Source organism: Lemur catta, chromosome 3 (assembly GCF_020740605.2).
Source record: "Lemur catta isolate mLemCat1 chromosome 3, mLemCat1.pri, whole genome shotgun sequence".
Taxonomy (NCBI): domain Eukaryota; kingdom Metazoa; phylum Chordata; class Mammalia; order Primates; family Lemuridae; genus Lemur; species Lemur catta.
In genome coordinates this window covers 49,162,409-49,184,129 of record NC_059130.1, presented here as the reverse complement: position 1 = coordinate 49,184,129, position 21,721 = coordinate 49,162,409, and the positions used below count along the sequence as shown (strand labels likewise).

The window sequence follows — 21,721 nt, the reverse complement described above, 5'->3', positions numbered from 1 at the left end:
TCGCTCTTGCTCAGGCTGGTCTCGAACTCCTGACCTCAAGCGATCCTCCTGCCTCGGCCTCCCAGAGTGCTATGATTACAGGTGTGAGCCACCGCGTCTGGCCTCCAGTTATCTTTTACAGACTATTTATGTGACAATTTATTTGTTTAATTACTGGGTGTCTTCCCTCACTAAGTACAAACTCAATGAAGGCATGAAATTCTATCTGATTTGTTTACACCTGTATCCAAATTGCCCAGCACAATGTCTAGTACATAATAGGTGCTTAATAAATGTAGGTTGAATGAATAAATAAATAAATTCCCACCTCAACCCTCTTAAGTAAATGTCTTATCTCATTTTTTTTTTTTTTTTTGTCTGTTCTACTTGAGACAAAAGAAGTGGCCAGCATTCATTTCTGGTTATCCTCACTAATGGAAGATGACTGTGATATAAAGTTGTAAGTAATTTGATATTGACATTTAGGATCATCTCCCCATTACAACCCTCATGGACCAGTTTGCGATGAAAACTTCTCTGATATTGGAATAAGAACAGTAAGATGTAAAATACTTAGTTCAAAACGTATTTGTCAAGTAATTATTTGCCAGGTCTTGCTCTATGCACGAGGATATAAAGATAAATAAAATTGACCTCTTTTAACTTCAGCAAGTCACTTAATTCCACTATGGCTGTTTTCTTTTTATTTGCAAAATGATATGATTGCACTAATTGATGCCTAAATCTGCACTCCAGAAGAAAAATTCTATCATTATAAAACTACCTTGGATCAAAAAAAGTCTAAAAGGTTAGACTGGATAGAGCACAGCCCAGAGAATAAAAGTAACCTTTTAATCCCAGCCATGACCCAGTGGTGACTCCAATATTTTAGTAACATTATTTTGTAATATGGTTAATCTACATGTGACAAATTTACCTATTGACTTCAGTTATAATTCTTGCCTGGTATAGAGACTCCAAACATGTTCAGGCATTCTAAAGCAAGTATAATTCATAACACTGATTTGAATAAAATGAGTAATTTATCTTTCTGTAAATATGTGTGGTTCTCCCTCTCAAGGCTAATATCCTTTATAAGGCACTATCTTTCTGTAATAGAATTAAAATTTGAGATGTTGTACATGTAACCAGCTGATACCTCACTCAAAAGTAGTTACCAGTCACCTATAAGAATGAAATGACTTCAAATCTGTCATTTTTAGTAAGTTAATTATTAATTCTAAATAGTGCTTACATTAGAGCTCCTTAAAAAATGTACATGGCGATCTCTTCATTCTATTTGCTTCACAGCAGAATGAATTGACTATAAGTATGAACAAGGTATATAATCTTTGAATGTAGCTTGTCAACTTGGCTTATGGAAAATTCCAAATGTCTCTAATTAGCACATTCTTCTAATATCTGTACATTTTGTGAAGAGTACCTATTGTTTAGGGTATGGAAGACTTAGTACATTAACTATTACTAGTTAAACAGAATATATTTCAAAGTTACTAACACTGACAACAAGAAGCACTTGTGCATTGACAAAGACAAATTTCTCATTTTATCCAAATCAGTATTATAAATTTTCTCTTAACTTGAAATGTCTGAGTTAGAAAAAAAACAATTATATGCAGGCCAGAAATATTTAAATTTGCATTTGACAATTTCAATAACATTCTAATGGTTTCAACATTAACAATTTCATCTGCTAAAATCTGTTGGATTACAACTCCATATTTTCTGATGGTTCCATTTTACCTCCTCGGGGACAGCTCTTATATTAACAAAGCCTTTTCTGAAGACTATGAACACACGGCGGGCTCCACAACGTAAAGCGGATGTTGCACAGTCAAAGGCAGTGTCTCCAGCTCCGAGTACAATCACGGTTCCCCGTATCGATGGCAATGGAGAGTGACAGGCACACATTCCTGAATGATGAAAGGAAAACCCCATTTTCAAGTAGAGAAACCATTTCTGCATGACAGCTCAAAAGATACTTGTACTCAAAGCAGTGTAAAATTGCATCTTGCAGTTTTCCAGGATGAAGTGTCACTATCAAATTATTCTGCTTCATTGAAAGACAGTTTTATTCCCATTTTAAAAATACGTTCATATATGTAATTTTATAGTCAGTGCCTTAGCTTCTTTTTTCCTTCTAGGATTGCTACAACACATTTTGAGGCATTTAGGTCATAACAAACTGGAATCAATAAATTAAAACTCTCTAAGTCAAAGTTGTGATATGTATTTTTAACTTAGCACAATTAAATTTCTGCTTTTTAGAAGAAAAAAGAAGAAAAAATTTGCAGCATTTCATTAAAATAATTTATTTATATATTATCTTATATAATTTCTAACATATAGCTCTGCTAATTATATTTTACAAACTTCAAATATTAACATGCTGAATAAGTGCCCTTTATGTAACTGAAGAATTTCTGAGAACTATTTTCTTGAAATAGTTAAAATAAAACTTTCTTCCTTTTACTGCTTTTCTCTGGTTTTGATTGGACAAACTGGGCAGTAAAAAAGATATTACTTTCTAAGTGTCCATTTCTCAATGTCATCTATTAATACATTAAGATTCGGTATCCATAAGAAGATCCTTATAAAAAAATGAAACACAAACGTTCTCTATGTGTAAGTAGCCCTGTATTAGCAGATTAAATAAAAATGTTGATAAGATAAATTACTATGCTTTTTGGAATGGCACCAAGAATAGAATAGATCTATAATCTCAGTACGTGTAATCATTTTGCTTGGAAGACTTTGTATTTGGGATTACACAATCAGCACTCTGTGATTTTCAGATATGCTAAGTGTATTATGAGCTTCCTTAGAATGTGTTGCAGACATACAGGCATCCAGTTCTCCTGGAGGAGGAAGGTAGAGATGGTATGCATCTTTAGCTGTAAACATCTACTAAATAATTTAATATGGAAAGTTTCTTACCTTTTTAAATTTGGGGAGAAAAATGTAAGTTCTTATCATTTCTACATGTTATTGGATGTAGAAATAGCTGTAGCTCAGATCCCTTTAAAAATGTATATGTAAAGGATTTTGATTAATCCGGATTTGTAGAAAATATTACAACTTCTTTATCACTAAGACAATGACCCTAGTCAAGCCAAAGTATGGCACAGCATTCACTTCAGGTTGTTCCTCTTGGGGTATACACAGTGATGGGGTATCTATCAAAGTCTTTTATTTTAACTTCATACAATTACTGTTCAAGAGGAGACATTCAATCTTTCTGTCTGTGTGGACACAAATCATGTAAGATATGTGATGATTCATCCTATTTTAAAATAGTTCCCAAAATGAAGGTCCTACCATTTCTTTTAAAAACATCTTCCAAGGGATGTTAAGGACTCTCTTACCTTGAAGCAATTTTTCACAATGTAGTTTAGACCTATCTATAATGCAGTGAAAAATCCTTATGCTTTATTGGAAGAATGGACAAATAGATAATTTTGACAAACTATTATATCTTTTTAAACTTTGCACTGGTATTATTTAAGGATTGATTTGAGATCTGAACAATGTCCTATTGAGCTTGAATTTAATATAAATTTGTAATACATAAAACAACATAGACAACATTAAGAATAGAAGACAATATTTTATACCTGCTTTACTGCCTTTGGCTACAAGTGGCAAAAAGTCTTTGGATGTGTAAAACCCCTGGTCCTGCGTCAGGCCTTCAAAGATGTGGTCTTTATTGGGTTCTGGCAAACCTAATTAATAAAATTTATAAAATATCATTAGCAGGAGGAGGGTCTTTTCCTACTGGATGTTAAAAAAATTGTGATCTTTGAAATACGGTTTTTAGGAAAAAAAATATGTAAGCAAATTAACATAAATTTGTACATAACACAATTTAACAGACCTCAGAATATACTTTTAATATATAACTATGTACACATTACAAATTACACATTAATGCACATATATATGTAAAGAAACATAATTGTGTTTATACACACATACACATACATATACACATATGTAGTGTAATGGAGAAAATCAGGTTATATTATTTCTTTATTTTATAAATAAAAATAAGTTTCAGCTGTATTTAAATGCTAAATATAAAAAAATTCAAAAATTAAAATAAAATATGGATACATATTTATCTAATCCCTGAATAAGTAAGATTATTCTAAGGGAAAAAAATAGAAGAAAAACCTCAAAGGAAAACAATGTATTTTACCACAAAAATTCAGCCATTCTTACATGTCAAAAATATTATAAATGAATTGAAAGATAAATTATTAACCAGGAAAATATTTTAACAAATAAGATGTCTTTACTAAGCAAAAAGGTTTCTAAATATCAATAAGGAACATATTAACTTTCCAATGGAAACATAAATAAAGAATAATAAAAAATGGAAAAAGAAAAAATATAAATAGGATATAAGCACTGAAAGTATTAACTCCATTAGTAAATAAAGAACTGCAAATTGAAGCAATGAAATATGGTTTCCCTATTAAAAAGTAAAATATGTAAGAAAATTAAACTACACAGCAAGGGTAAAGAGGGAACTTGTCATACTCTTTTGGCAGAAATACACACTGGTTTCCAATTCTAGCAAAGAGTTTTCAATCTATCTTAAGAAAATACTAAGACATGCAAATAAAGGTTTTATATACAAAAATGATCAATGCACAAAAGAAAAGAAAAGGATGGGAGAATATCAGAATGCCAAGTAAATAAATAAATTAGTTTTACTTTAAAAAAGAAAAAGACAACAGAACAAAATATAGCTATTAAAATGAATATTTGAAAAACATGGTATCAGACTGTAGTCAAAACATAGTATTCAATGAACTATCAGGATTCAAAACTTTATAAAATGTGATTCAAATTTTGTAGAAATGAATGTATAAACCATGTAATCTGAACAGTGATTGTTTTTGGTAGTGGAATTATGGATATTCTAATTTTTACTATTTCCTATTTTCCAAATTTTTTACAATATGCATGTCCACTATATAATTGAGAAATGATTATCAAAATTTTGAAAGTAAAATGAATAGCAGACTAAATTTGTTTTAAAAATATAAATGAAGAAAATCTTTTCACAATCACCCCATCCAAGGTAAGTGGAGAAACAATTCATCTCAATTCTATAAACACAGGTAGAAATATGTAGATTCAATTTACTCACTGTCCAAAACTCATTCAACTAATGAGTCATTCTAGAAAAGTAGGAGTTTATTTTATAATTAAATGAAGGACAATGGCTAGCTGCTGGTGGACACATAGAATGATAAGCATACCCCAAAGATGACTTTCGTCAGGTGAGATAAGGTAGGTACCATATCTGATCTGAAAGCTGAGGATTTTTGTTGGTTGCATGTAACCAGCAATAAACCACTATTGTCTCTTTAAATTAAGCCAAACATTTTTATTCCCTATCCAGTACCCCCGTAGCTCCTTCTCCAGATGATTTTCTCATAAATTATTTTAAGATCATTTATTTTTTAAATTATTTTAATTATCTAGGATGGTTAGGCCATTCACTCTACTTGATTTTGCCTCAGTGTCTCTGTAACTGAAATGGGGATATGACTGTTTCTTCATTTTCTGACACTGAACAATATTCCTTAGGTCTACTGGTAACATATACACTATTACACTATTATATATACGTGTGTGGCTGTTTATGTGATTCTTTTAGAAAACCTGGGCAAAGGGGTGGGGTTTGTGAAAATAGCTGAGTATGTACTTGAAGATTCTCTAATGACAAAACAATTTCTCCTGAAAGCTATTAAAAGATGACTGTAGGTCAGGCTGCACACTTGATTAGTCAAATCAAATATACATATGCTACATAGTAAAATTTAAGTAAGGACTTGTTTTCCCTCTTATCTTACTACACTATAGATAAAAGCATATGTTCTATGCCACTTCATTTTCATGTTAAAAAAAACACAAACAAACAAGAAAAACAACCTAAATAAGTTCTGTGCCATTTCACAGTGATGAGATAAGCAAAAATCTTTAAGACAGATCAAAAATAAGGGACAGAGAATATAAGCGGTGGATATGACTTCCCCAGATACTGGCAGTAAGGTCTAGAATCCTTTCTTTACCAACTCCTAATCTGAGCTTTTACAGCACTCGCCATGGTTAAGGCAGAGAGGGAGCTCTCCATCTGTAGTTATTTCCTACTACCACTGTTAACATAACTGTTATCTTTAGAAGTGCAAGGCACCTGATCAACACACCACCAGACTCATCGAGATAACTTTTCCTCTCCTGCAAGGATTATTTCACAAGAAAAATGCTTTGGTAAAATTTAAATTTCTTTTTTTTTCACTTAGATCAAGACATAGACAAAGACAACTGAGTTTCCTGTGCTTTCATACTTTATGCCCTAGGACAATTCGTCCAAAGCTTTTCTCCTGGATGCTTTGACAGCCTGCTAACCATGATGCTGGGGTGATCAGGAGGAGAGCTTTGTCTCCAGACAGGCTTTGGTGTGAGTCCTTCCTCTCCCATTTACCAGCTCTGTGAACTCACACAAGTTCCTGTGATGGTTAGTTTTAAGTGTCAGCTTGGCTATGCTATAATACCCAGTTATTCAAGCAAATACTAATCTAAGTGTTGCTGTCAAGGCCTTTTGTAGATGTGGTTATTATCTACAATCAGTTGACTTTAAATAAAGATCACCTCAATAAGGGGGTGGGCTTTATCCAATCAATCAGTCAAAAGGCCTTAAGAACAAAACTGAGGTTTACCTGAGAAAGAAGAAATTTTGTCTTAAAACTGCAACATCAGCTCCTACCTGAGAGTTTCCACTCTCTTGGCCTTCCCCACAGAATGTGGACTTGCCAACTTTCATAATTGTGTAAGACAATTTCTTAAAATAAATTGTCTCTATCTCTATCCATCTATCTATCCATCCTACTGATTTTGTTTTTCTGGAAAACTGGGAAATTGAGTTCCTTCATCTCTTTGATCTACTTCATTTCTAAAATGGAGATAATTACACTTCTCTCATAGATGTGAGATTTTTACAAAATTATATATATATATAAATACAGATAGATAGATAGATAGTTATTATTGAGACCTGGTACATAGTTACTGCTCAGTAAACATTAGCTATTAATATTAAGTAGGTTTGTTTATTCTGTAGTTTACCAATTCTTTCAAACTTCACATCTTATGGCAAGGAAAAAGTAAAGCATAAATCAAAGTAAAATATTAAATCTTAGCAAATTTAAATAAAGTTCTACAAAGAAAGAAAAATGAGGCAAACTTAAGTGGAATATGAAATATAATGAAACTTGCAAATTTTCATCTATCAAAGGAAGATATTTCCCTGAGTGTAGGTGGCATATTAATAAATAAGGTACAAGTCTATACCAGGATGATTTCAAAATGACACTGAAATGACTTTTTAATTCACTTTTAGTGGGAAGAAGGGAGTTTACGAATAAAAAGAAATTGACATAGATCTGACAAACAAAACAGCTCAGCATAGTATATGTATAGTGTTCTTTGCTTTTAAGGAAGCCAGATAGTTTCTTTGTTCCCCTAGAACAGTTACTGAAGTTCTTGGTGTTTCAGCATGTATTTATACAAAGGAACATCTCCTTAAGAATTATTGAAAAATGGTAATTTTCAAGTTCTCTGAAAAGGGAAGAAATAAGAAAGGAAATTTTGCTTATATTACAGAAAATTTAATTTAACATTTATTGATTACAGGCACTACTCTAAATACCAGGCATATACGTGATTAGTATATATTACAACCCATTTAATTCTCCAAATAACTCTATAAGACAACTAACGTTATTATTACCCACATTTTAAATATGAGGACATTGAGGTACATAGAAATTAAATAACTTTGCTGAAGGTCACAGAACAAGTAAGTTGTAGTACTAATTTCTATACTGGACAGAACAGTCTGACTGTAAAGTCTATGCTTTAACTTTAAAATGCCTTTTCCATGTATAATATTATAATTAAGCCTTGTTGTAATGTGATGCCTCATAACCAGTGATATATAAACTAATCATTCAACATGTATGTATTAAGTTTCACTCCAAGGCTATACGTATGTGTACAACACAGAATATGTATGCAGCCAGGTTCCAATCTAGTGGCAGAAAAAAGAGTGGCTGCTTCTCTCAGCTGCATTTTTTTTATTGTTTTGTGATTATTTTCTCCAGTACAATTTCTTTCTGAAATGTTTTCCTTCTTAAGTGCATTGCCCTTGGTTATCTGTTGGTTATTTTTCACTATTTGATATTCTTTGAAGTATGTATCCCTGCTTTGTTTCCAAAGCACCTCCCTCTGGAAAAACTACAGAATAAATAACAGCAGTATGTACAGTAAACTCTTTCCTTGTGCCCATATCAAATTTTGCACAACTTCAATTAACATTAACAAGATATTAAATATTCTGTTACATGTTATCATCTAGTAAGTAATAAAGGAGAAATAAGCGTTTAAGGCTTAGTCTTCACAGCTACAGTAGGGCATGTTTAAGAATTACTCAGATTCTATAGTATTTGTTTGTGTTCCTTCACCAGGTCATTTATTCAGTGTTAATTGAATGGAGTAAGCATCTGTGTGATGCCTCTTGTTCTTGAAGGCACACTTGAATGACAGCTAAGCCATCATGGGAAAGACAGTCATCTGATAGACCTGTCTGTGGAGATAGCCTCACAAATCCCACAGGAGTGGAGAATATAGCACAGACAGCTGAGAAACTGCCTCAAGTTCCTGGCAAAAGGCTGTGACTTACAGAAATGGGCAGTGCTCTAGTATACAGAACTCTCTACAGGTACATCGATTCTTGTTATTTCACACCAAGTGCTTTTTCAATAAAAAGATTTTAGTAGACAAGTAAAACAGCACTGATTATGTCACTACTCTCAAATTTACCAGATGAGAAGAGAATATTTAGCTGATGGCAAATGTCTAAGTTTTTCACATTTCAAAGTACTTTTGTATCTAAGATCTCACATTCTTCTCAGAAAAGAAAGTTATGCTGCATTATCTCAGTCCTCATTTTCTAACCTTGTCTTGGGGAATGGTGCTGCATTATAGGAAGAGCATTAAAATATACAGATTAAACATGGATTCATTAAACAAACTCACACCAAGAGACACCAGGCTATCTAAGACCTCTGTCTTTGTAAAAAACCATATCAAAAACCTATGTCTTTGTAAAGAAGAGTCAATGTGACAATTGACTTTATTTTTGTTTACTAAATCTTTTAAAATATCTTCATGCCAACTGACTTATTTTTATAACTATTTGTAAACAGAATGTATTGTATAAGAGTAAAACCTTTGAAGTCCAACTTCCTGCATTAAAATTCTAGTTCTAGAATTGACTTTGGCCAAGTAAATTATTCTTTCTGGGCAACAACACCCTCATCGTACGATTGTTGGGAGAATAACATGAAAAAAAAAAAAGTATGTAAAACTCTTTGCAAAGACGTGAAATAAATGTCTCCTTTTCATTCTCTTCCTTAAAGATTTTGTTTGATTTAATGAAATGCTGCATTTGAGTAGACATAAATTAAAAGTTTACCTAGTCCATGACATGTACAGTTAATGTTATTACACCCTTAAATGGCCAGTATTGGACAAATTGGTATCACAGTGCATGAAACTTAGTGTCTTTGGCAAGAATGAAGGACTGTGCTCAGAGGACAGTTTTCTAACCTCATTTACTCTCCAGACTACAATGAACTCAAACCACATGTGTATCAAGACCAGGAAAGTAGCAAGACAAAGACCCTGTAATGTTTATCTGTCATTCAAATTGGAGCAGTAAGAATAACATCATGCCTCAGAGAGCATTGACCCAGGAGTCTGAAGAACTGGGTTCTAGTGTCATTATTTCCATTTTCTAGCTGTACTTGGGTAAAATTGCTTAATACTCTGGTTCTCTAATTCCTTGATTTTAGAATGAAGATAACCCTGATTGCCATACAGGGTTGTTCTGAAAATTAGATACAAAAGTGCACATAAAGCACTCTAAAACAACATTCAAATGTAAGTCATTATTATTGTCTTGGGTTAAATATGAGAACTATGGCAAAAAAAGGCTCATATGAAAAAGAGATTCATAGTAAATACTTTCAATTACAGAAGATATTACAATTAATCATACGAAGCCATTTGTATAGCTATATATAAGATATATAAATGTGGGTATAAAATCAATATATGTACCTATATATAAATGTGTTTATATATATACACACAGATACACACACACACACACATCTACATATGAAAAAAAATTATTCCTGTATCAAGCCCAAGCAGTTGGTATTACAATATGGAAGTAAAATATTCCTTTCAAGGGACTAAGCACACCACAATTCCATGATGGATTATAAAGATTTTCACCTGTCCCTTAAAGATCACTCAAAGGATTTATATCTTACTTCCAAGGGACAACAGTACCATATGGGTTATCATTCTAGAACCTATATATAGATTAGAAAGAGAACAGATCAATGAAGCCCCATTGTGATTCTTTTCTCAATAAAACTCCCTGTCTTCTCCCTGGTGCCATGGTAAATATGTTTAGTTCTGAGTGCTCCGAGTGAATTCAGAAAGAATGGAGTGATTCAATATAACACCTATGAAATTAGATCACCATGCATCACAACAGTATTCATTTCATTGATTTTTCAAATCCCCATTAAACATATGTTTCACATAACTGCTGTCTAGTCTTTCTCTCAATGTAACCACATACATTAATTGTGTGTATCACACAATTGGTTAGAGCATAACAAGATAAGCATGTTAAAAAATGTTATTAATGGTATCACCATTTCAAACCATAATTTTTCCCATTACACAATATATTTTTCTATACAGGAGCATATATCAATAATGCAGTCCAGAACCAAGTGCAGTACTGAACATTCTTATGCCATTAGATAATCTTACAGATGTTGAACTAAGGTCCTATCTTTGTATTTAATTTATAAAACAGTAAAATTTAAAAAGCATTGGAGAAGAGAATAAAATAACCAAAGACGATAATTCTTATAATGATAAGTTGCAAATGTGTTTCAATTAGCTTTTATACTTCACATATAAAGTATATATAACTTCTATCATACCAATTTGATAAGTTCATATAACTTGATACTAGAACTTACTATCAGACTCCAATTTAGAGTATGTACCGGTAAGAAAAACTATAAACACAATAACAAAGCAATGTATTAACAAGTACAAGTACACACATGAAATAAATTGACTCTGAGTAGTTAAAACTCCTCTAGAGGATTTTGTGAACTGGAATAAATGTCCAGCAATTCCAATTAATAAAATGAGAATATGGTTCATCATACATTTTTGGTCCCATAATTTTTACTCCTTTATACATTTGAAAAAATGTATAGAGCGATTGTATTTTGATTAATAAAACAATTGCCTTCTTTGCAAAAATAGATAAAATATCTTTGGGCATAATTTATTTTCCTGAAAAATAATATTTATACTCAGGATTCACATAATCTTTTGTTTTAGCTATGGTACATTATGACCCAACCAAAAACAACCAACTCTTTGGACAAAAAGACATGATGAAGTATTTTTTCATCATTTTGTGATATTCCAATTTTCTTATAATTCAAAGTTATTTTAATAATTAAAATTAAATATTAATATAAATACAAGGCCTAGTTGAAATCTCTTTTGTAGAAAAGATTTGTTAATGTAATTTCATATTTCTGTCACAAAACTATACCTATTCCTTTGATTTTGGGTATTATTTATTAAAGTGTGTTTTGTCTACTGGGCCTTTTCTCTTCTCTTCTTATTTCCCTCCCTTCTATTTTCTGCATTTCTTTTTCTCATTTGGCTTTTGCTATAAAATAATTTCCTTAAATTTTAATCCCCACATTGTGAAGTAAGGGTAAGCAAAAAACTCAAACAATATGCCTCAGGCAAAGGTTTTTTTTGTTTTTTTTCCTTAATGATTGGAGTTCTTAGATGGTGTTAGGAAATTACTATTTAGGACTGTGTAAGTATACTATATCCCAAAGTAAAGAAATCATTAATAATAAAATACTAAAAAGGAACAGTTATATTACAAAATAAATCTACCAGGCTTACAAAGAAAACAAATTTGCAACAGCCACCTGCTGTGGAGATGAGGCAGTAATCTCAACAGCAGGAAATAAAAGGGAAGAGAGGAGAAAAATACAAAAGCACAGACATTAAAAAAAGTAATTAAAACACTTATCTCCATCGACATACATAACGAAAAAAACCCTCAACCAACCACCTAAAAACATACTCCATTGAACTGCACAGCAGGAAACAACATTAAAGCTGCCACCATAAACACACATTTTGTAGAATGAGGAAGACCCCTTTAAAAATGTAATCGCAAAAGTATTACTAATGTGTTAATCACCAGTAAATGTACCACACATTCATTGTATTGTATTAGTTACTTTCCTGAAGGTATTTTTTTAATTCTACATTTTTTACTCAGATAAATTCTTAAATATGGGCACTGATAACCTCTTTATTTGTAGTTGTTCTAATGAAATCTACAATCATATTGTAAGACTGAAATATCTGTATATGAAAAACTCTATGTAATAATTTTTAACATAACATGCATTTAGATAATGCACTTAAATGGTTTCCTTTAAAGCCAGACTAATCTTTGCTATAATACTGGAATGAAACAAGGTGAAACACAATGCAAGAGTTATGGTCATAGATTAGAACTGAAATGAAAGTTAAGAATGATTTTGAATTACCCACATATGCTCTGGCCTTCAGAGCTCTGCAAAGTGAAACAATGTAAGCCTAAGGAAGCCAGTGGCAGGCTTTAAAATAAAGATCATCACCAAATGCACTTGGTAATTCTCTCAGTGGCTAGAACTTGTTTTCTACATCCATGTGATTTTCCCCAGGCCTATCTGTGAAACAATAAGAGCTGCTCAATTCAGAATGAGATCTCTCTCGAATGGACTCTTGACTGTGTTACTTATATAGCTATAAATAAATCCAAGCACAGGTCACCAAACTTTAAGCCACAGTTTCCTCATCTTTAAAATGAGAAGAATTACAAAATTGTTATCTCCTTCTAGAGTTGTTATCTGGACAACTAAGCATAATATAGCTCTATACTGTTGAAACAACTTAATTTTACAGGTAAAAATGCAATTCACAAGCATAGATATTGGTCATGCTACCTACCCTTTAAGTATTTTATCTCATGATGGTATTCACAGCTTAGTGTCATTTCAATTATGCATATTCCTCTTATATTTTAAATGATACATTTCCATGCAAATTTATCTTATCTTACTCTAAGTCATTACTGTAATTTCATAAATTTTCCAAGAAAGTATTTATCCCAGGAGATAAGTTAGATATAAATATGTTAGATGTAATAAAATATTACATTACTTTCATGCTTAAATATACTTGGAATGTATTTAGTATTTCTGACATGCTGTTGAGTAGAAACCTTAAATTAGAGTACTTTTCTAGAAATTCAGAAAATTCCATAAGACAATCACTTTCCAAAAGGCATTCTTGATAAATGCACATGGTAAACAATTCCAGAAATATGCTTTTGATCTTTTTTGTACCTCAGTTTGTTCATCTACAAAATAGGTAGATTATCTAGAAACTAAGTTCTAAACCTTGCCTGGGGTTTATCTGTTAGACTATTAGAAAAGTGTGCCTTTGTGTAACCATGCATTTTATTGTGTATGCATACAGAGGATGCATACCTTTCATTACATTCTTTAAGGAGCCTGTGACTCAAAAATGGTTAACGAATTGCATTCCCCAACTCTAATATTAAATCAATTGCACCGTATCATATCCAAATGCCTTTCAAGTGCACACACTATGGTCATAAATGTCAAAATGCATTGTAATTATTTATACCTGATAACCACTACACACCATAAATGAACACCAGCTTATACAAGAATTTGTAAACCTGGTGTAAGGGAAAGCAATGTTTTTTAACATCAGACATAACATAACTATGTTCATATAATTACTCCACTACTCTATACTAAGCTATATAATCACAGTGATTTAAATTTTAAGTCTGAATCTCCTCATCAATAAAACCTGCTTTGCAGGGATATTAATTGAGATAATATAGCTCAACAATATGATAATTGCTTGGCACAGTGACTGGCATATGGAAAATGGTAATAAATGCACTTTCATGTATTTTTAACTTTTAAAAATCCTATTATTTTCACACTTGCGTATTCCTTGATATTTAATACAATTTTAATATAAAACACCATAAGAACAACCATAACAACAAAGACTACAGACACTTTTTCAAGACTTAGTCCTAATTGAAATTTCCCTAAATATTGGTAATTAACCAAATAAAACTTATGAGGCTCCATGTATAATCATTATATATCTACTTCTGAAATTCACATTACATAAAAAAAACATAAAATACAGCCTATCATGCTCAACTTTTAGATTTGGAAAGCAGATTGATTTTTTTTAAGAACTGTGATTAAGATCAGCAGGAAATATTAATAGAAATCCAAGGTGTTTAGTTTAACTGCTTATTCATTAATATTTATTGAGTGCCTACTATGTGCTATGCAACATAGTAGGTCCTGGGAACACAAAGATGAATACCTTCCAGTGTAGTAGGAGAAGAACATGTAATCAGAAATTTAGAATAGAGCAAGATATGTGCTATGAGAGAGGAATGCATAGACTATCACAGGAGAAATCACAAAGTACAATTCATCTGGACTGGAGACAACATATCAGACTGAGTCTTACACGATGAATGTTTTTAATAATAGAGAAAGGGGAAGAATGAGGTGCATATAGAAAGGCATGAAGGGATATGAGTTCAGGCTAACAGGAACTAGGGTATGGTCAAGGGAGCAGATAGGAGGTGACAGGGAATAGCAAAATTTGAAAGTTGATAGCTAGGCAGGGCCCAGACCATGAAGGGCCATTCAAATCATACTGGGGTGTTTGGATTTTACACTGAGGAGACATTTTAGGAAACGATATAATCAGTTTTGTATATTAGTATGGACGAATTGATAGCAGTGTGTAGAAATAATCTGAAGGGAGTTGGAGTGGAAGGAGGTAGATCAGGTAAGGGGATGCTGCATAAATCCAGATAAGAAAGGAAAACTTCCCGTGTTCTTTTCAACCTGGATTACCAGTTACCACTACTAACATGGCATTGCAGGGGGTATGCATAGCTTCAGTAAAAACTACAGCTTAGCCTCCTGGGGCAACAATTTCACTCAAAGCTAAGTACTTTAAATTATAATGTTTTTATTAAAACAAATATGAAGAGATTAAGAGATGAAATGCAAATTTTGAATGAAATTCTAATACTTCAAAGAAATTCTATATATGGCATTTGAAACTGTGCCTCCAGATTCCCTAAAGGTATGTTTTCATTCTCTTCTCCTATTACAGCAACTTTACCGTAAAAAAAAAATGGGACTCGTACTAAAATACTGATGGTGGGGATGCAGAAGAATAAAATTACATTCCCAAGATATTTAGGAGTTAACGTCATAGGACTTGGTCCCTAGTGGTTGTGTAGAATAGAGGAAATGGCAAGACAAAGCTGAGTCTATACTTTCTATTTTGGTGGGCACCTCAATAGTGGGGTGATTGACTGTGGTTCAGTATAGCAGAAGGGCAGATTCTAGAGTAACAATGTTGTTCTATTTTGGACATATTTAATGGAGTGTGGAACAGCAGTCTGAAGAAAAATCTGGTCTGGACAAACAGATTTGGAAATTATCAGCAAAGAGATGGTACTAGAAGACAGAGATGCTAATGAGCTATTCCAGAAAGAGTGTATACGGCAATCAGAAAAGGCCAAGGGTGGAGCCCAAGATACAGAGCAACATTAAGGGAGGAAAGAGGAAAATAAACTAAAATGGATATGGAGGCAGGATCAGTCAGGAAGGTTAGGAGAATGTGGTATGCTAGAAGCCAAGAGAAGGGAAGTACCAGCTCAAACTTTCTTGTTGTCTGTAGCAGAAAAACAGACTCAAAATTAAAAAAAAAAAGTGTATATATATATATATATATATATATATAAACACTGTGTGCAGTATAAAGCCTAAAGAAATCATGTTCAAAGGAATACTTTTGATTTTAGGGATAACCTTTCTTGATTTTTAATTGTAGGCCACTGACCTACAATTAACTTTAGAAATAATATAACCAGAAAGATTTATTGAAAGAGAATATTTTCAGACTGACCTATCCACTAAAGAAAAAAAAAATGAAAGAGAATATTAAACAGAAAAAAAGCAATAAAATACAAATACATTTATTATAACTATGAGAATCAATTTAAATGAGGCAAATCATAAGAAGAAAGGGGGAAAATTCTATAATATAATGATACCCACACTGGGAGGTATTCTAGTGGTAACGACAGCCAAATTATGAAAAAAAAGATTTTGCCAGAGAGGGAACAACACATACCTTCCCAGGAACCAGTATAATGGAGAGTGTATTCACACTAGAGTGCTTTCTTAAGAAGTAAGAATTAATCACTTCTCAGCCTTTTGGCTAAGATCAAGTGAAGAAGAATTAACAATGAATTAATAATAATGGTGACTCCACATTAATTAGATTCTGAGTGGATAATACAAATGAATATGTTAGATTGTGTAATCTTTGCTTGATTAAAAACAATCTTTAGAAGATCTCTTACACTTTTAAAGAAACGCATCAAAACTAAAGATTTGAATAAGGGAGGTGTTGCTTCTCCTCTATGGGGATTGGAAATCCCACAGAAGGGCACATGCATGTCTGGTTAACCCTACCACAAATTTTCCAAACTCTGAAAGCAAAACCAAAGACTCCTATATAGTAGAAATACAAGGCAACACCTCAGTTTACTCTCACCTACTAGCTGCAAATTAGCCTACCTCTCTCTTAGTTTCCTTACCTATAAAACGAAACTTAGTATATTTTGAGGACTACTGAATTATGAAGCACTTAAACAGACATGAGAAGTTTGATAAATAATAAGAAATCATTTTCATTTTAATTGGTGCATATTACACATGGAGTCTAGACTTTTTTGTCCCACTACTAAGTGAAGAACAGTGGAGAGTGGATTAAGCAGGGAGATCAAATTGAGATTCTGTGCTGCCCTTTGGAAATTATTTAAATTCTCTATGAACTATATAATAGATACACATTCACAAATTAAATTATACTCGAAAGAACTCAACCACTTGAATGACAGCACTAATATACAGAGCATATGTTTTGACAGTATCAATAAAAGTTTCACAATTTTTAAGTCAATGTAAAATAATGAATTACATCCCAAATGCCTTTGGTTTAATGAGCTGAGAAGTCAGTTCTTTGATACATTCTTCTTTTTTCAGTTTTAGAATAGGTGATTTCTATTCTGATATATGGCTTTAAGGCCATTTTTTAAATCATTGTAAATATTTTCATGCTTTTTAAAGAAGGCATATTCTAATGCTAAGCTGTTCTAGTTCTGCTTCTTAGAGCATGGTGCATATAAGGCCAGTATCAGCAATTAAATTTAGGTTAGTCAGTTTTCAATTTAGCCACAATCTAAATTCTTTTGAAACCCTAACGTGCTGTTTTTCCAGTGTATTCTATACATTATAAAGAGAGAGAATCTAGTTCAGAAAGTCTTTTCATCACTGTCTTAAACATAGGCTGAACCTCATATGAGCTCAGTAATAATAAACATTATAAGAGTTTACATTTGTAAAGTGATTTATTACTTAAAAATATTTCTCATCTTTTTGAGCTCCACAATTACTCTATGTGCTAGACATCTTTATGCCCATTTATAGACAAGCAAACTGAGGTTCAAGGCAGTAAATAAAGCTTTCTAAAATCTCATAGCTAGTAAGGGGCAGAGCCAGATTTAAACCAGTTAAAGGTCTTAAATACAGTGTTTCTTTTACCATTCTATAAAATATATTATAGAGTAGAACATAATCTTTATTGTTAGGGAAAAATAAAGGAGCATTGACCTTGTCTGAAAATTTGGCATACAATGATCTGTGGTGCCTTAAATTTTCTGAATGTTAATATGGCAGTTTTACTCACAAGAAAGAAAAAAAAAATGCTGCAGAGATTAGCAGGTAATTATTCACATATCATCCCACCTACACTACATTTTCAAATGATTTTAGGTAAACTATGCCTACTTAAATTTAAATGATGTCTTGTAAAAGGATCTTCTAAGCACTATTCATTTGTTTAAAGCACAGATCTACAATGACAAACCTATCATCAATTCATTTTGATAAAAGGGTAATAATTAAAGCGTTATTTTCTTTCTTTCACTGTAAGTCATTTGACCTATGTTAAATCAACTATCAAAGTTCCATTCATTATTTCTACATGAAGGATTTTTGCCAGCTCAAAAAAGTATAAATCTTTATTTGTCAGATTTAAACTATACCTGTCCCAATTGCTATCAGGGCTCATAGCTCTTATCCCTTAGAAACAGCAAAATATTGTCAAGTCACACAACCTCCCCACAGCCTCAGATGACCCCTGGAATCAATAATATTTGTAACTTGTAAGTGCACGGTTAAGGAGAACAGAAGGCAAGCGCTGTCCTCGTTAACCACATTGAGCTGTGATACTACATCCAACTCCCTTGTGTGGCCTGTGATCAATTTTAATCTCCTGACCAAGAATAAAAGAATGCAGACTCCTGATTCTGGATTCATCTTGAAAGGAGATTATAGATTTGTATGTCTGCAGTGGGAATGAAAGATTTAATTCAACTGGCCTTTCAGGAAAGAATATATCTAAACTATCATTCCTCCTCATTACCCTTACTGCATCCAGGGCCTCTATTGACAGAACTAAATACTGAAAAATGTGTACACAATGGGTTAAAAAGCAAAGCTGTTTTTGTGGACACATGACCAACTAACTACAGAAACAGACTCCAGAGTGGTTTTACTGCTACATGATTGCAGGTGGAACCAGTTTTTATATCTCAAATTACTTTATAAAAATTACAATTTTATGCTCAACTTCTTCATGTGAAAACCCTAATTTTTAAGCAATTAAAGAATGCATCATTTACTAAAATCATGATTAGCTATTTCCAAAATACATTTCCAAAATCCAGTACATTGGTATATTTGGAGATTTTTTAAATGCAAATTAATTATGACATCAAAAAGAGAAAAAGCATCACCAGTTTCAGTATTAGTTTTTTATATTTACCTGTAACTATATGTGTGTGTGTATATATATGCACATACATACATATGATAATGCCTTTACACACAAGTGGACATATATTTTTATTTTTCTATAAGGATAAAAAATAGGATGTTTTATTGTTAAAAGTAGGCTGAATATAAGGTGTTCCAGGGGTTTACAGGGACAATCCATGCAACTGTAATTTGAAGATTCTATAATTACTACTCATTAGTCAATACATCAGATAAAATTTCCAAGTCCACATTATCACCACCATCAGCAGAGCAAACAGTTTTTGAGTAGCCACAATGCATCATGTACTGTGCTAGATAACCCCAGAGCCAGAGTTTAAGTTTGCTTCCTGACTCTGCTACTTTCCAGCTATGTGATCTTGAGCAAGTTACTTCACCACCTTTCAACACGTTCATCTGTGAAACAGGAATAAGATCCTTAATGGCACTGGGCTTACTGAATTTTGGTAATAAGTAAATACAATAATAAAGACAAACCTAGAAGTGTTTGTGGTACCTAATAGTCACTAAATAGGTGTTAGCTATAGTAAAATGAATTCTGGGTCATTCATTCATTCTTTTTTAAACATTCATTAAGTGCTCCCAATATTGCAAGGACTGTGTTAGGAAACAAAGAGGAGCCACATACACTCTTAACAATCTGAACTTTAACTTCTTCTGGGAATCAGCCTTCTCATTTGCAAAATTAAGATACTAAAATTTATCTTGGAGGACTGCTATGAGGATCAAATGAAATTAATTATGTAAAGTGCCTGCCATAGCACCAGCTACATAGTGGGAAAGTCAATTAATGTTTATTGAATGAAGGAATAAAAAGCTGAATTAATGGATGGGTGGATAGATATATGCCATGCTTTATATCAGAAAAAAATAAGACAGAATAAATCAGGTATCAGCTCAGAGATAACATTTAATTTATAGGTAAAATTAAAATATCACTAGATTTCAAAGATTGAAATATTACAGGTAATAAGTTTTTACATGAACTCCTAGCAAAAATAAATTTGTCCTGTTTCCTCCAACACAGAAATCAGGCTCCAGCAAAGGAAATGTCAAGGAGATTATATATATATTCCTTTCATAGGATCTGACTTATCTCTGTTTATTAATTGTGAGACAGGTTCATAGCTCAAAAAGCCCAAATTTGGCAGTGGTAGTCAACTAACACTCTAAAACCAAAAAGGCAACTTATGGTGCTGTTTACCAGGAAGGGCTCTCTATTTTATCATTTGATCTTAAAACAGCCCTCAACAAACAGATTGGTTTGAAAAATTTCTGAAAAGAAAACAAAAAAAACAAGAAGTGGGAATAATTTTGACATGTTTATTTTAAGAACAATACTCTGCCTTAGACAACAAGAGTAAATTAGTAATGGAATCTGTTTCTCTATGCAAATTTTAGCAATTAAAAATTATATTTATTGTCTTAAGCTGAATATTAATCAGATAGTTTAAAATATTGATTTGAAAGGATAGTAACATTTTAACCTGTCCAGTATGCCAATCCAGTCCAATCCTGTTCCATGTACACTCAAAACTGATTAGTTTTAATGAGCTGTTGGTGATGAAGCTAATACCATCAGCCATTCATTTTTTCCATAGATAATATCATGCTAAATTTAGAGGTAAAATAAGAAAGAAACCAGGAGTGTGCCAGCATCTTAAATGTAAAGATATTGGTGAATATCAAACCCAGACAAGTGAAAAGTAGAAAGATAAATCTAATTGCAGTGTATTCAAGTCCAAGACACCAAGAGGCAAGTGGAACAGCATGAGATTCAGAGTCCAGAGATGGCATAGGTTGACAAGGGAGCAACACAGAGTGAAAGACACTGGAATTCAGAGCAAAACAAAGCAGCCCTTCTTGTATATTGACTGGTTCAGGGAAGGTTTTATAAAACTAAAAATAATTATTCTAAATATCTTAAAGGTTCTACACTATTTGACAAAAAAATTACTATAGATTTTCTAATGTAAATTGCAAGTTATAGATGAACTCTGGGAGACTGAACTCATGTTAACTGAGGAGAGACTTTGCCTGTGTGTGTGTATGTGTACATGTATCTTATACACAATATACGCATGCACATATATTTACAACTATGGGCATACAAGTAACAGCTATACCTATCTGTATATGTATATGTGTGTATGTTTTAGAAGTATTTGTTACTTATAAAAATAGTGTAACTTTATCAAAAAGTGAGCCCAGTAATTGACTTACCTGAGTCCATCTAACAGCTCAAAAACCATTCACAAGAATCAGTAGATATAGCTGCTTCAGGTGGAATGACCTCTCTCCCTTTTTACATTTCTTATCCTCACTCTCTCCTAACCTTTCAGAATAGAACTTACTAAGAATCGTTGACTGTCATTATCCAGGGTGGTTCAAGACACCCAGACAAATTAGGGATAAACCAACCACCATGTCAGGCTAAGTTTTAGCCAAACACTTCAGTTGTTCACCACGAA

General features: G+C 32.5%; 1 protein-coding gene across 2 annotated transcripts in view; it reads right to left on the bottom strand.

The window, feature by feature from the left end:
* DPYD (dihydropyrimidine dehydrogenase) overlaps positions 1 to 21,721 on the bottom strand; it is a 797,518-nt gene that overhangs the window by 462,065 nt on the left and 313,732 nt on the right. For both annotated transcript variants that reach the window (XM_045547468.1, XM_045547470.1), the window contains exons 9-10: positions 3,615 to 3,722; positions 1,744 to 1,913 (exon numbers count right to left, since the gene is read on the bottom strand). In XM_045547468.1, coding sequence (XP_045403424.1) covers positions 1,744 to 1,913; positions 3,615 to 3,722 — 278 coding nt within the window. The remainder of the gene's footprint in view (positions 1 to 1,743; positions 1,914 to 3,614; positions 3,723 to 21,721) is intronic.